Source organism: Octopus bimaculoides, chromosome 4, assembly GCF_046866305.1.
Source record: "Octopus bimaculoides isolate indiv1 chromosome 4, ASM4686630v1, whole genome shotgun sequence".
Classification (NCBI taxonomy): domain Eukaryota; kingdom Metazoa; phylum Mollusca; class Cephalopoda; order Octopoda; family Octopodidae; genus Octopus; species Octopus bimaculoides.
The window spans coordinates 120,336,918-120,353,868 of NC_142931.1; the positions used below are offsets into that span (position 1 = coordinate 120,336,918).

Below are 16,951 nucleotides of genomic sequence, written 5' to 3' on the forward strand. Positions count from 1 at the left end.
AAATTCATATAATGCAAGTGGAAGTGGTATTTTCTTTTTTACTTCAAAAAAATTTTTTTTCTTTATTTTATTTTAACCAATGTCAATTCTTATGCCAAGCTAATGCTACTGCTACTTAAACCCTAAATTTGAGATTCAAAAATTAGTTTCTCAAAAGGAAATAGTCAAATCAATTTGCAAAGTATACCAGAATATATGTGAACACATGGGAATTAAAAATATTGCTACTTTCTCTTTATTCCTATTATATTTGTATGTATATATTCTCATTTGATGAATCCCATCTCAATAGCAATTATCTAAAAATGTTAAAAATAAAGGTTTTACATATTTACTTCATTATCTTCTATTTTTCATTGTATTTTTTTTTTTAAATATCAGTTCATGAAGGATGCCAAATATATGTTTTATAATAGGACATTATTTGATTTTAATCTATGACAATTCAAGAAAATCATGGATTGTAGTATTTTTCTTTTTTATAGGATTCATATAACCAGTGACTGTTTAAGTCAAATTGATTTATTGGAAAAGGTACTGTAATTCAGATTTGTCCTTAAAATGTATAGTTTAAAACAATTCCAGTTAGAAGAGAGCAAGTAATGACATCATTAAACAAGTTAATTTTATTCATGTGAAATACTTAACTTGAACACAAATAACATTTACCTATTATTTCAAATTTCTGATGCATAGCAAATTTTCCCCCAAAAATATTGTTGATACTGCCAGTCTATCTTCAAGCATGTGTATATATGTATATAACCATTGTTCTTTTAGTGGTTTCAATTATTTCACAGCAACAATATATAGGTAACTCCCCCAATACTTATGTCAGTTAATTCTTTTATCAGCCGCAAAAGATGAAATGCGAAGCCAACCAGGTGTGAATAGATGTAACTGGGATATAATCCAATACTAAGAGTTATTTTTATTCAACACACCAATTCTTCTTCCATCCCTACCAATATACATCAGACCAACTTCTATTATTTTCATCAACTAAATTTCACTCCCAAGGTTATTAGTAGAAGAAACCTGCTTAAGGTGTTTCACAGTATGATCAAATTAGCTACCACAATATTTCAAAGTGAACTTTTTAACATATGTGTGTATATGCATTTTTTAATAAAGGAAACTATTCTAGAAAAAGTAAAGAAATTTAATCAAAACATTGATTTTCACACTTTAGCTCAAATCCTGAAACTTAGTTACAGAGTCTTTGTAAGCTACTCACTAGCCCAAGTGAGATGCATTTCACAACACTACCAAGAATCTGTCCTCCATTTGCTTTGTAGGTCCTCAACTTTATGATATATGTCTGAATATAGCCGAATGGTCTTCATCCTCTATCAAGATATGGAAATCTCCAAAATATAACATTTGATATGACCAGGTAATCAGATTAATAGCAGTTGTCAGCAAAACCTGCCTTGTGTTGAACAACAACAGTAGAGATTGGAATATATCCATAAATCTCCTTTTTGATTTGTAGTCACACTATGAGATGCCTGAGCCCTCATGAAAAACCTGATGTTAGTACCATATCATGGTAATCTTGAAGATCTATCTTTATAGCAAAGATTATAGCTCCGAAGAGAAAAATGTTCTCTACACATCCAAGAGGCTAGCCTTGTTGACACTGAAATACTCAATTCACAGGTTTTGAAGCTCATCTAATACTCTCCAGGTTTTATTCTGAACTGCCCATAAGAAGTTTAACAGGAATTCTAAGCAGAAGATGAATTCGCATTAATGAGTAGGTGATAAACATGAACACTTACCTACAATTAGAAGAAAACGAAGCAAGCAGATATGCTTATAATTTCTACTAAGTACTAAGATCATTCAAGAATGCAAAAGATACGTAGAAAAGTCAACAGAAAAAATAAAGTACACCTGAAGATGCTAACATAAAATATGAGAACTTCAGGATCAATTCATTAATGTCTTTGCAATGAATGGATTAGGTTCAAGCTTACTAATATGGCACAATACCAGACCATACAAGACATAAGTCACTTGGTGTCATAACACAACGGATAGTTTCTTAGGTGCACTGCTACTTCTAATTCATTTCTACTTCATTATAATACTAGTTTCAGCTTTATTGAATTAGCATAGCCAACTCCTTATTAGCAACAACTGCAGCTTGTTATATTATGCATACACCAACTAAATGGTAAACATCATTAAAAAGATTTACAACCATGGACAACAAACATAACTGCTTAAATAGATTGCTGCTGTAAACAAGACTTTTCCTGTATAAGGAATGTGCCACTACTAAGACATCTTTTGAATTAATGCGATAGAAGCAAAAGTTTGTAGTTTATAGAAGACAGCAAAAAAAAAAAAAAATCTTATTTCAAATGTTCTCTCATATAGAAAACCACCCAAAAAAATTCTGATTAAATAAAATACTCCTCAAGTAAAAATTGTGCTTATCTTTATTTACTGAAAGTCACCTAACTGGAGTCAAAGCAATGATAATACTGTTTTGCAATTTTTTTTTTTTTTTGCTCCATTAGAAATGAATAAGTTTTCAATTAGTTACATTCTCAGTTTTTATTTATTTAGGCATGAAACTTTTTTTTTATTGCTTCCTATATGCAATTAGTAAAGGTGACTATGATGATAAAGATTGATCACTCTCAATTTGATGGATACTACCTACAATGTCTACTATTCAGTAATAACTGAAGCTTCCCAGCTGATTCTTCCACAATAGCTGACAATATAAATCCATATAATGCTGGGTGATCCTAGGTTTAATTATTCGCATCACCAGCAGAAATTTTGAAGCTTACACAGTGACAGTGGTTAAAAGGCTTCTCTTTACACTGGAAACACAAAGATTTAAAAACTTTAATTTTGAACTTAAGTGGCATGAAGAAAAAGGTAACTTTCAGATTTACCTTATTCAAGTAATTTTTTCCAAAACAAAATATACAGCAAACAAATTAGGAAAAATCTTTAAAAAAAAAGGTTAAAGTAGAATGAAGCTGAAGAAGTAATGTCATCTTGTTAATAGAATGCATAGTCACGTATTTATTTTCAAGTGGTGTCTTATAACTGAGACTTGTATAATGAATGAAAATGTTTGTCACTACAGCAATCACATTCCACTAATTTCCTTTGTAATGAATCCCAAAACAGCACTTTTTTCTTATGAACAATAATTAGTTTGTTTTATAGAATTACACATCTTTGTACAGAAAACTGTTATAGTTCCACTGGTCAGTTTATGATCAGTGAAACTATAACATCTACAGAAATCCTAAATATAAACCACTGCTTTTGTTTCGTTTTTTATCTTCTACAAGTATGCTATTCAACTCCATGTTGTCAACATAAAAAGCTATTATGTGCTTGAAACATTTTACTTAAATTTTTTATTCAAAGTCAATATTTAGTCATTAAATTCGAAGGGAAAATGCTTCCAAACTCAAATTTTTTTTTTTTTTTTGCAAGAGAAAATATTGGTACTTATAATTATTATTTGTTGACAAGTGAAAATTTCAATATGATTTTCCAATGGTACAATGGCATTTTAGGCCAAGCCAATCAATCTAAGGAAAAAATGGTGTTCCTATATACAGAATTGTCATACAAGACCATGTATCCATGCACATTGGACACAAGAGCAAAATAAAGCATGGACAAATCTATTTCACATGTCAAAAATAAGAGTTGTAACTTTGATCAACTCATTTTAAATTACAAGTAGACATTTTTTTAAAATGTTAAACTCAATTTTCCATGGTTTCTATAAGCAAGAGATTATGTATCATGCATATTAAAATGACTTACAAATGAAGGTCTTGCTTAGCACAAATCATATCTGACAAAGTTGTTACAATAATTTGTCAAACAAAGAGGACAGTTTGATTCCAATAAACAAGTCTAGCTCATCCCTATGAGTGATTGTTGGGTTTCACTATAACAAAAAATCTATCCAGATGAAAGCATAGCTGCATCAGAAAGACTAGATCTTCTCTTCAAGCCAAAAAGATATATCAGTAGCACTCAATAATTGATAGTCTACAAAGCTCAGATAAGGCCCACAATGAAGTACTGCTCTCACATCTGAGATAGTGTTGGTGTTGCACATACAGACATCTTAGACAGCATCCAGAAAAGAGTCATCCAATGGATACTGATAGGCATAAAGTCAGTCAGATATGCTCCAGCCTCTGGTCCACAAGTGTGTTTCCTCTCTGTCTTTCATTCTACCACAATGAGCTCTGCTCCTCGGAGGAGATTGGATTCATGCCACCACCACTCAGGCACTCCTGTCCCACTTGTGTCTACTCTTTTGATCATTCTTGTATCCAATTTCCTGATTATATGCTAATCACTATGCCCCATCCTTCCCTCTCAGAGTACCAGCCTTCTGGAATTACCTTCCTCCTCACGCTGACTTTCAAAAGGAACATTAATGGCATCAATCTCACTGGTCTAGGAGAGCATACAAAAACCAATGGAACTAACCTTTCCTTCAGAGTCAGCAAGGAAAAAGATACCATAGAAAAACAAGATGGAATAGACAGGACTAGAGAAGATACATGGAACAGAAAGTCGCTAAAGGTCACAGTAAGTGTGACAAAGAATTTTGACAACGAAAAATAATAATAATAAAGCTAAAGTGAAGATCAAATAGTGCAGGTGTTTAATCAGCAAAAGATGACCATCCCCAAATATAACAAAAATATTAATAAACATTTCAATAAACTAGCATTCATTCTCAGGAAAGGAGAAATGCTAAATACTACTGAAGTAAGATGATGCCAAACAAGTGACATACATAGAATTCTCCAATTAACAGACCCTTCCTCGTTCATAACCTACCTTGCCCCATTAAAATCCAAGCATTCCTCACTCTAATGTGTAATGAATGAAATGTACCTTAACATAAAGAGGAACCTATTTGTTATGGGAATGCAGAACAGGTAAACTAAAGCAGATGAATAACATTGTCAAGAAATATAACACACCTGTAGTAATTTTTCAACTTCTAACTCAACCAGACAGTGGTGAGTGATGTACTTTAATCTCACATTTTATATAAATTTAATAGAAATTAGGATAAGTTCACTTTGTTTCATATGAGTTGACATAAAATTTACTTTCTTTTTTTTTCAAAGCTTCAATTATTTTTAAAATCTCATTTTTCTGGATTGTTCCACTATGACTAACAAATTTCTACAGTTACTAATTAAAGTAGAAAACCTTTTATGATCAATTAGCCATTGTATTACAGGTAAAATTAATTATTTGCTAAAGGCAAAATTTTTTGAGTTAAAAATCCATTTATTGATCTACTAAACTATAGAGAGTATAATGACAAAAGTGAATGTTGTAACAAATTTTGAAGTGATGGAAAGGAATAAAGCCAATAAGAAGTCTCAATGTGGTTGTTCAACCAGCTAGACATAAAATTTTCTTCATAACAAACCCCTACAATCTCAAGAAAAGGAAGGTGAGATACATAGAGACAGGCATGGCTGTGTGGTAAGAAGCTTGCTTCCCAACCACATGGTTCCAGGTTCAGTCTAACAGTGTGGCACCTTGGGCAAGTGTCTTCTACTATAGCCTCAGGCCAACCAAAGCCTTGAGTGGATTTGGTAAACGGAAACTGAAAGAAGCCAGTTGTGTGTGTGTGTGTGTGTGTGTATATATATATATATATGTTTGTGTCTGTGTTTGTCCCCCCACCATTGCTTGACAACCCATGGGTGCTTACATCCCCATAACTTAGTGGCTTGGCAAAGAGAGACTGACAGAATAAGTACTATGCTTACAAAGAATAAGTCCTGGGGTCAATTCATTCGACTAAAGGCAGTGCTGCAGCATGGCAGCAGTCAACTGACTGAAACCAGTAAAAGAATACATTGTATAATGTGATCCTAGAATCAGTGCCTGGAAAAATAAAAACAGGCACAAGCATAACTATGATTAAGCTTACTTCCAAACCACATTCAGTCCCACCATGTGCAAGTGTCTTCTACAGCAGTGGTTCATGAAGTGTGCAGTAGTGCTCCCTTGGGGACGGTGGAAAGATCCAGGAGGTGGGGCGTTGAAGTGGGATGATAATGAGGTGATAGATGTAAAAAAAAAAAATTAATAGGTTAGTTAGGTTTAAGTTTTATTTGTGAAATACAGCTGTTTTGAATTTGCTGTAGAAAGTAATTTATATTTGTGGTGGGGTGGGTGAGGAATGTAGCTTGGATGCCAAGGGAGCAACAGCCTGGAAAAGCTTGGGAACTACTGTTCTACAGCACCATAGACCAGCCAAAGCCTTGAGTGGATCTGATCAATGTTAACTGAAAGGATTAAATAAATATATGTAAAGATATATGTTTGTGTGGTAGTGTGTGCAAATTTGTTTCCTTGTCCTGATATTACATGATAGCTGTAAAAGAGTGTCAGTGCCATACAAGCAGTGTCATTCACTTCTAATATTCTGCGGAAACATCTGGTCATGGGAAAACATTACCTTGATAGGAAAAGGTGAGTTAACAGCAGGAAAGACAACCAACCATAGAAAATCTGTCTCAATATATTCCTTCCAACCCATGCAAGCATGGGAAGTGGATGCTAAAATGAATAGTCATTGTGAAATACCTGGTCTACTCAACCAGGTCTCACCTGGAATAACTTGAAATCAAACACTTGACTAGTCATCATTTAATAAAAGCTAACCAACATATATATATATAGCTGATTAGCTTTAGTTTGATAAGTTATCATTCAAGTTGTTGGTGCATCTCTGGTGAAATGTCCTGTGGCTATTCTCTTTTTCTTCTTATACTCACAGCAACTAACCATCTCTAAATCAAGTAATTGACTGTGACATTTAAGAAAATTTCAAGTTAAATTCATGAGTTATCCAATTGCTATGTCAAACATCCAGCAGTTTGACATATTTCCTCTAGATCAAAAATACAGGTTGTTTTATTAACCTGGAGATAAAAAGCCAAGTTGACCTACGTTAATCAGTAAACCATTAATTCACTCGAACTTGTCACCAGCAAATACCAGGCCCCCTTCCCTTCTAGGTACTTTTTGTGCAGCTATAAGCACATGCAAAAATAAAAAAATAAAAACTAACGTAACTGCAATGACAAAGCACGATTAAAGATGAGTAGGCCAACAAATAATCCTTTCATTAAAAGGTATTATGCGAGTTAAGATTTTAATTATACAAAAATTAGTTCGCTCTGATTACATAGATAATTTATGTATACTTTTAATATACATTTCTTAACCAATATAAAATACTATAAAACTGCACCCTTTTAAAATTTACTGGCAATGGAAATATTGATTAGATAATTATATATCTATACATATTTTAAGCAACTGAAGGTAATCAAGTGAGAATAAGATATATCTAGATAGTGATTTTTAAAAAACCTATAAATCTTAGGTTTTCATTTCAAAGCAGGTAAACATTTTACGACAGTAACAACAGCAGCATATTAGATAGAAGAAAAATACTTGAACAGATTTAAACCAAAAATTTTAATTATATTACACATTCACCTCCTCTATCAGCAGACTAACATATGGCAATTGGCAACAAGAGGGTTAGTGACCTGAAGACAAGAAGAGGTCAACTCTAGCTAGTGTTAAAAACTTCACTTATTCAGGTCACTCCATCTGCAGCAACAGAAGAAAAAAAATGTCTCAAGACCAGTATTTTAATACAATTATTTATTCCTGTCGGAGTAACTTGAAGAAAGTCTATCTTATTTCAACCAGTTTGACACTTACCTAGCTAACAAAATATGCCCATTGATAACGAACCCAATAATAAAATAGCTATTTCATTAATATTTTGTTTTTGTCAGACACGTTTTAAGTTTACCACCGTTAAAATTTTAAATACTACAAAGGAAAAAAACAACAAAAAAAAGCCACTTCATACAAAAGAAACCTTTTCTGTCAAAATAAACAAGAGTATACAGATTCCACCCGAAGAATACCTAAATGGGTTAGTTTAGAAAATGGTAACGAGTCTGTTTTTGTCTCTCCAAAACAGAAAAAGATGGAAGTTATTTCAGACCATTTTCGAACAATGAATTTATTTAGTTTCAAATCTAACAATTTTTCACTTTTTAAATCATAAATTTGCAGAACGTAACAGTATTTACTACACATTTTTTTAATAAACTGGACAACGGTGACCAAACATTAAAAATACATTAAAATGAAAGGGAAAATGTAAATGTTATAAAGATATTTCGGCACTTCTGACAGCTAATAGCATGATAGTGCCGATATTTCATATAATTTTTTGAATAACTAAGAAAATAATTTTATTCACTTCTAGTAATAGTTATTCGTACTAAAACAAAGTAATAGTTAAACGGAATACCTACATTTTCAATTTCAAATATAGTGTCTCGTAACGTACGAATTTTTAAAAAAAGAACCCAAGCAAGCTAAATCAAATATAACAGATAAATTTCATTTATACCAGCATCACTTTTGAGAAAATTTAAGCAATAAACTCCAAAATTTTCAAAACCTGTTATCATTATGAAAAGGATTTGGTGTGTGTGAGTGTGTGCGTGCGTGCGCGCATTTCGAACAATCAAGAAATTTCTATCGTAATCTTTCTACATACAAAGCAATGGAGCAGTAAAAATGCTTCATTCAGAAATGACAATTAATCAACAGCATTAGCTGCTATATACAGCAGCTTCGATGTTGCTTTATTTTGTTTTTTTCCCCTTAAAACATGTACAAATTTGGAAGGTCTTGATGTTTTGCCAGTACCAGCAACTAACCAGATTTTAAAAATACATTCGAGCTATGATGGTTAAACGAGACCCCAGCCATCATCATTTATCGTCACAAAATCGCATTGATTTCTATCATGCTTAGGTTATCATCGAATCTCAACTCAACAGCGCTTTCAAAAAAGAAGAACCATATTTAACCGTTAGAAATTGAAAATAAAAACTAAACTGTCAACTAAATATACTCCAACGCAATACAATTTTATGTTAATTATCGTAAACCATCGGAAGAGATTTTCAGTGTTTCAGAGCAATTCGATGTTGCAATGTTGTCTGGCAAGGAACGGTCGGTGGGGAAGAGGGGGGGGTGTTAAAAGAATCGATCAGAATAATGAGTTCGATTACAAGTAGCATTAAAACAGCTGGAAATCGTATGACTTCATTATCTTTAATTTGTAAAATAAATAAATAAATATTAGTGATGGATGGATGGATGGATGGAAGAAGCCTATATATATATATATATATATATATATATATATATATATATATATATGTATATATGTGCGTGTGTACGAGTGTCCTCTGTTATACTAAGAAATAATCTTGTCCTGTATTAGGCAATCAACACAAGACTAACAGCAATCCGAGAAAGGAAGAAAAACAGAACAATATGCGAGAGAATAACAACAAATGCTACCGGATCAGTTTACACAAAGTTAGATCAGGAGTAAAAGGAATGGAAAAAAAAAATAAAGCTCTTTTTAAATTAACAAAATTTAATCAAGTAAATAACGCGAATATCTGAACGAGAAATAGAACGCAATACACACGATATTATATATATATATATATATATATATATATATAACCATACATGTGTTAGAGGTGACTGGCGTTTGTTTTAAATATTAGATTTGAACACAAAAGACAAGACAACTGTCTCTCGTTTATCCTTTTATATATGAAAGATTTTTTTTTATGGATGCCTTGATTATGGCTTGTTTGGAACTGAAGTTCCAAGGTCCATTTGGTGCTCCAAACAAATTGATACAACTAAAAAGAAAAAAGACCTTAAAAAATAATGATCAAATTGGAGCGGAGTCGCGTTTTTCATTTAAAAGAAACGCTGTCCTCTCCATATACACACGCTTCTTTTCCCGTTCAAATACTCACATATTCAATTTTATACACATACACACACGTTTGTTTCCCGTTCAAATATATTCAATTTCAAATATACACGCATGCACGTACGCACACACATACATACACGTTCTGTTTCCCGTTCAAACATTCGCGTATTCAATCCACACATATACACATACATACATTTCTTTATCCAAATGGTTTATAATCTATTTATATTCCCCCATTACAACCAGCCAGTCAGTACTACAACATCCACGTGATGAGTGTCCTAGTTGGCAAGTAATATTGCGAGGACTGCAGTCAGTGGCTGGCGAACTAATATTATAACTATGAAGGAAGAAGGCAAGCACACCAAATATTATTATTAAAACTAGTGGCAGCCTTGGCCTGGCCTGGCCTGGCCTAGTCTCTACCCGCTACTGCCAACACAGAATCTCCAACATACGTTACCTTTGGACAATATAGACAATAATGCTTCGTCTATCTAAATTAATAACGTAAAACAAAATTGATTTTTTTCCCTTCCTCCCTTTAATAATGGAGAGTAGTAGTAGTAATAGTAATTATGACTATATAGATAGGTAGATAGATAGATAGGTAGATAGATATATACATAGGTAGATAGATGAATATATTTTAAATAACAATGAAGCATCATTCTGATGGCATTAAGTAAATAAGATTCGGTTAGTATGAACGAAATCGACTGTTATTAAATATTCATTTTGAAAAAGAAAAATGTCACCGATTTTCTACGCGTAATAGATTTTATAATACGCGAAGGTTTGTCAAGAAACATTCATAAAGATACATATGTACCTAATATATATACACACAACTACGTATGCGTGTGTGTATATACATGTGTGTGTGTATATATATATATATATATATATAAAACACTCACACTATATGCAAACATATATTCAATTATAAACATACAAACATATGTGCACATTGTACAATTATATACACATGCACTTATATATATGTATATATATATATATGCACACATATCTACAGGTACATTAAAGGTCTCTATACATACACGCACACAAACATACACTGTTCAATTATGTCATTTACATACACCTAAGTACATACAAAGACAGATTGTATATGTATATCGATATATATAACAGATTGTGTATATAAATATAAGATTAAATAGGAGTATCAGTACGTGTGTGTATGAATATATATGTGTGTATATATAAATAAATATATATATATATATATATATATATATATATATGAATGTATGTGTGTCAGTCCACTTATCCGCCACACAGAGGCGCACTTCATGGAACGCTAGTGGCCATCACTCGAAACACAATTTGACATAACTAAAATATGGCATTAACAAGATCTACGAAGTCTCATTATACGGCACAACTAAATCTTACCTCGAAATCTGAGTTCGTTGTCAGGCTCTAAGATTAGGACCTGCAAGTTCTTAGCCATTCTTTCAGCACAAGAAATTTGATTTTGGTTATCTCCCACGTTTACATCAAAAGGGAACGTGATTCTTTATCGGCCACGCATGCGTACTCGATCGGTTTCAGAACGAGGCTATTCAATTTTCCATCATTTCATTTATTACGCGATTTATTTATAAACTTGGGTAAGGGAGATAACAATGATGGTCGAAAGGTTGAGTAACGTCCCTTTATATAAGCATTCGTAAAGCGATTGTTCATTTGTTTATTTATTTTTCTTAGAGCTTTCATTTGAAAGCTATAATGGGAAGGCGATTAAGTTAAACGATTTGAGTCCTGACGAAAAAGAATCGCGCAAATAAGAAAGAATTGGAAGATCATTTTGATGTGTAACATCTTCTCATAATCTAATCGATACAGTGGTATAGTGGTGTCAATTGTTCTAACAGGACCGAGTGCAGAACCGCAGTATACTTGTTCAACGGATCAACTTGATGTTATGGATTCTTATGAGTATTTTCGCAACTCTGTCTCCAAGGACGAGTCCTTAGATTCCGAGATTAACTTGAGTTACAGGGCGACTTCTATTGTATGCAGGACACTGAAGAAACATTACAATTCTCAGACAGAGAATTGTAATGTCGTGAATCCCTGTTATACTCATATTCATCTGAGACATGGACCCCTATATCAACAACACGTGAAAATACTTGACAGGTTTCACCAAAAGTTCTGAGACAGACATAGTCAAATTGTGGCTTGCGGGACTTTTGGTTGACACGCCTAACATAAAATATCTTGAACTATTTTTGTAGAGAAGCCCACTTATCGATGAGCCATGCCTTGTGCAGCCCACTTCTCAAAATAAGTTACCCATAACTGGTCTTAGAAGTACATAAAACATCAGCTGCAGATCCGTTACACCTGACACAAAAGTGCTGGAATAAGCAAGCTTTCTTAATGTAGAAGCTCATCTTATCAAATATTTTATGCGAAAGGTTGGTCACGTCATCCGACTTGGGGGTGTTAAGCCTCCTGAAGCAACAATTACTTTATGGTGAATGGTAAACGTCTCCATCGCATGGAAAAAAATCATAACACTTTAAGTCCTTCAACTTTTGGTGTACAAACTGACAAAAGAGCAAAACATCGTTGGAATTCGTTCCCCATATAGAATTTTTTTTTTTAAAACTTTTCTTATGCTACCACAAAATCAATGCACTGTCATAAAGTTTCATAGTGACTGGAATTTGCTTTGCAAAAGAATTTTCTCATTTGCAATTCTATCTTTTCAGATGACTTTGAGGGTGTTATGCTGACATTGTTGATGTATCCTGTTTTCTGACAGCCTTTGCCAACATTTTCCATGTTTTACTGCCATATGGAACTGTTGGTAGGGCTGTCGTGCTATATAGTTGAGATCTTCATGTCAGTACTGATGCATTCTCTCAAACCTTCTCTTCCTTCTGGCAAATGACTTTGTGAGGAAGCACTGCAGGACAGTGGCGAAGAGAAACAGAAAAGGCTTTGTTGTGCATGCACACACACACACACACACACATTCCTTGGCTGTCACTTGTAATCAAGAATGACTTAGTAGCATGAGAAAAAGTTTCTTTTATATGAGGAAAGAAGTTCAAATGTGTTATGCTATTTTCTTGGCTTCCAGGCCAAAATTTGCTAGCACAACACCAACAATAGGTATTTCAGAATACTGTTGGTAGTCCTAGTGTAAGGATCTTTCTCTAACTTTTTTCTCTTTTCTTCCTGTTGTTTCATCCACTTTGACTCTACAACCTTTCCTCCTTTCATTAGAGCATTCCACTCTTTTAAGCTAATAAGTTCCTTTCTTTATCTGGTTCATTATCTAGGGATTGCAGTGAGTAAATACTAAAGGGTTTTCTCTCCAATCTTTCTCTAACAATCTTCATTCAACATTTGTGGATCAATTCTCAATTCTGCAAAGTAAATATATGCCAATGGAGTCTGTAATCTGCAGCAGAGATGCTGGCATCAAACAGATTGTTTGCTGGCTTGTATTATCCATTATGAGCTATCATAATATATAACAGTTTTCTTAGCCTGCAATATAATGTCCGATTCTAAATTGGAGCGGAGTCGCGTTTTTCATTTAAAAGAAACACTGTCCTCTCCATATACACACGCTTCTTTTCCCGTTCAAATACTCACATATTCAATTTTATACACATACACACACGTTGTTTCCCGTTCAAATATATTCAATTTCAAATATACACGCATGCACACACGCACACACATACATACACTTCTGTTTCCCGTTCAAACATTCGCGTATTCAATCCACACATATACACATACATATATCAGTTTTAGCTTTACCAAAATTACTGGCTTCCACTAAGAAAGGCTGAGTAATGGTTGTGTGGTAGTTTTTAGAATGAGGCTGCAAAAATCTCATTACTTATTTGTATGTGTGTTTAGCTTGAAAACAGTGCCTCAATGAAATATTCACCCACCTCCAACAAGCATTGAAAATGGATGTAAAATAAAACAAATATGTATGTATTTATGTGTGTTTGCATGTAAGGCAAGGAAGAAAATGGAGAAGATAATTGACAAACATCAGCTAGATTTATTTATTAATTACAATCATATGAATAAATAAATAAGGATAAATGAGTGAATATAACTCTACTCTTACAGCTGTTTCTACTTTGGAGGTCCAGCATGCCAAAGTTGGCACATCATACCAAGATTATACAAAGATTGTACAAAAATTGAACAAAAATCATGGTCCCATTCCAAAACAGACACACACACGCATACACAAGGTGCATTCCAGAAGTTTTGAGATTTTTCCAAGAGAAACTTATTAATTTCAAAGAAGTACAAAACCCTAATTTCCACCAAAGAAGGATTCTCTGACTTCAATGTACTTGTTGTAGTTCTCCAGCCTATTCATGAAGGCTTCATGGAAGTCTTCTAAAGCAGTTCTCTGCAAACTTTTTTCACTTGCAGTACACTTATATTCTTTTCAAAATTTGGTGGCACACCTGAACTGAAAATATAACTAACAGTATAGGGGAAAAAATTATATTTAGGTTACACTGTGGTACACCTAGCATCGTCTCGTGGCACACCAGTGTGCCACAGCATGCTGGCTGCAGAGCACTGTTCTAAAGTGAAGATGTCCAAGAGCTTTGACACAGCCTCTTTCATCTTTTCCTTCGATTTGGGGAACAACAAAAAGTCACAAGGAGCAGGGTCTGGATCGTAGAGAGGTTAAGGGACAGTTTTGATGCTCATCTTTGTCAAGCAGTTGGTTACCAGGATAGAATTGTGGACTGGTTCATTGTCTTGGTGCGGGTGCTCTGGCCTTTTTTGGTAACATCTCTCTCTGAACTCCCTCAAAACTTCCACAAGGTGCTCTTTGTTGACCACCCAGCCATAAGAGGTTCAGTGAATGTAGAAATGGGGAATCATGATGATCCCCTGTTAAAAAAAAAGGGATCATCATGAGCTTCCCAGTGGACTTGCTTTGTCAGAAGCTCATCTTATACAAATTAACCCATAATCTAAAACATTTAGTAAGTTTCCATAGTATTTTTAACTGGTTTAACACAAAACTTTATTTTACAATGAGCTTCCAAATTTTCTTCACCTCCTGACTGCATTTTGCAAACTAGTCAGCTGTGACAGCCGCTGTTCAGTAGATTGTGTTCAAAGTGTTGTTCGAGATGTCTCCTTTAATCTGGAGTAAAAAAAAAATGTTGGCAGGTCAGCTTGTTAGATATTTTGTAATGATATATTAAAATCACAATAATCTAAGACAGTTATAACTGCCTCTCCTAAAAAAGTTTCAATACTTCTGGAATACACTTCATATATCAACCAGACTGAGATACTGTTAGACTTTACAGGTCACAATGTGCTTCTATTCTTCCTTTGACTGTACTTTCCCTTCCATTTGAACAAATTTTTTTTATCTATGTCATCTTTCCATTGTGTTAAAAATCTTCTGAGTAGTCTCTTCCAATTTCTTGGACACCACTCAATGACTGTGGAGGTACATGGCTTAGTAGTTAGTAGTTAGGGTGTTGGACTCATGATCCTAAGATTGTGGTTCAGTTCCTGGACTGGGCAACATGTTGTGTTCTTGAGCAAGTGACTTCATTTTATGTTGCTCTAGTCTATTCAGCTGGCAAAAATGAGTAATCCTGGAATGGACCAGCATCCCATCCAGGTGGGGAATATATATGTCATGGAAACCGGGAAACCAGCCCTATGAGTCTGTATGACTCAGGAAGAAACTTTACTGTATTTTTACTACTCAATAACTGCAAATGTCCATCCATCATCTCTTAAGTCTTACAACATGTCTTGCCCAGCAGAACTTGTGCTCCCAGTATTCAGCAATTACATGGTCTGCTCTATTCTGAAATTACCTCATTTCAAATATGCTCCTGCAACAATATCCCTAGCATAGACAATTACAAATATGTAACAGAACAGACGTATATATATATATACGATCATATATATTCTGTTATGCAGTTACCATTGTCTATGTGTGAACAGAGATAAATATATCTAGGTAAAGCAAGAGAGAAGACTGAGAGAAAGACTGACAGAGTCATAGATGAGAGAAGCATAAGTAATGAGTCGATGACAGACAGCAGTAAGGAAAGTGGGAGTGGAAGAGTGGCAAGAAATCAAACTATGTTATCCAGACTTTGTCAACTTGACCTGTAGGTTGCCATTAAAAATTATGTATTTGGTGCATGTGTTTGTGTGTGTGTGTGTGTGTGTGTGTGCTGTGCAGGGGAAGTGGTGTGTGTGTATGTGTGCGCACACATTGAAAAGGGTATGTGACACCACAAAAACGACACATCTCTTCCTTTGGTTACTTGTGCATGCATGTCTATGTCTACAATCTGCCAATAGTGTGTGTGTGTGTGTTAGTGGTTTGTCTGTGTCTATAGTCTGTTGTTTGTGCATGTGTATGTATGTGACATGTATGTCTATGTATAAGTGCTGCAATGCAGCAAACTCTAGTTCCAAGGGACACTACACTTACAGTATTATTTTATACTTTGCCAAAGTGTTACTGCTTTATGACTAAGTTCCATCCATCTTACACATGGAATGAAACAAAATAGCCAGAAAGTTCAAAAAGTATTCTTGTTAGAGACTCAGACATATTAGATTTGGTTACGATTTGTAAAGTGTTTACACTGTTCATCCCAATCAGCAGGAATGCTTGCTTGCTTGCTTGCTTCATGCTCTTGTTTGATGGGGTTGGAATCGTCCCAGGTTTAATGGTCCCAGAGACATTATCATGTGAAGAGCTGACCAGGTTCTCCAGTGCTCTCCATCACAGGTAGTCCAATGCCAGCTCTTCTGCATCCTCCGAGGCAACGCTGAGCCTCTGGTGACTTTATGTGGGGATGTGCCTACATAAAGTATGAGAACTTGAATCATTTCACCAACTTCAAATACCAGATAGCTGCATTTATGCTACATGCAGAGAAGTGTGCTTCAAAAGAGGTCAGTTAAAAAAAATGATAGTAATTGAGAGTAGCAACAATGACAGAAGCAATTGTTTCACAATCACCTTCAGATCCATGA

General features: G+C 34.2%; 1 protein-coding gene across 5 annotated transcripts in view; it reads right to left on the bottom strand.

The window, feature by feature from the left end:
- LOC106874863 (vesicle-associated membrane protein-associated protein A) overlaps nt 1-11,424 on the bottom strand; it is an 80,255-nt gene extending 68,831 nt beyond the window's left edge. For all 5 annotated transcript variants that reach the window (XM_052967393.2, XM_014922759.3, XM_014922758.3 and 2 more), the window contains exon 1: nt 11,309-11,424. In XM_052967393.2, coding sequence (XP_052823353.1) covers nt 11,309-11,366 — 58 coding nt within the window. In that variant the 5' untranslated portion in view covers nt 11,367-11,424. The remainder of the gene's footprint in view (nt 1-11,308) is intronic.
- Nucleotides 11,425-16,951: the final 5,527 nt, after the last annotated feature.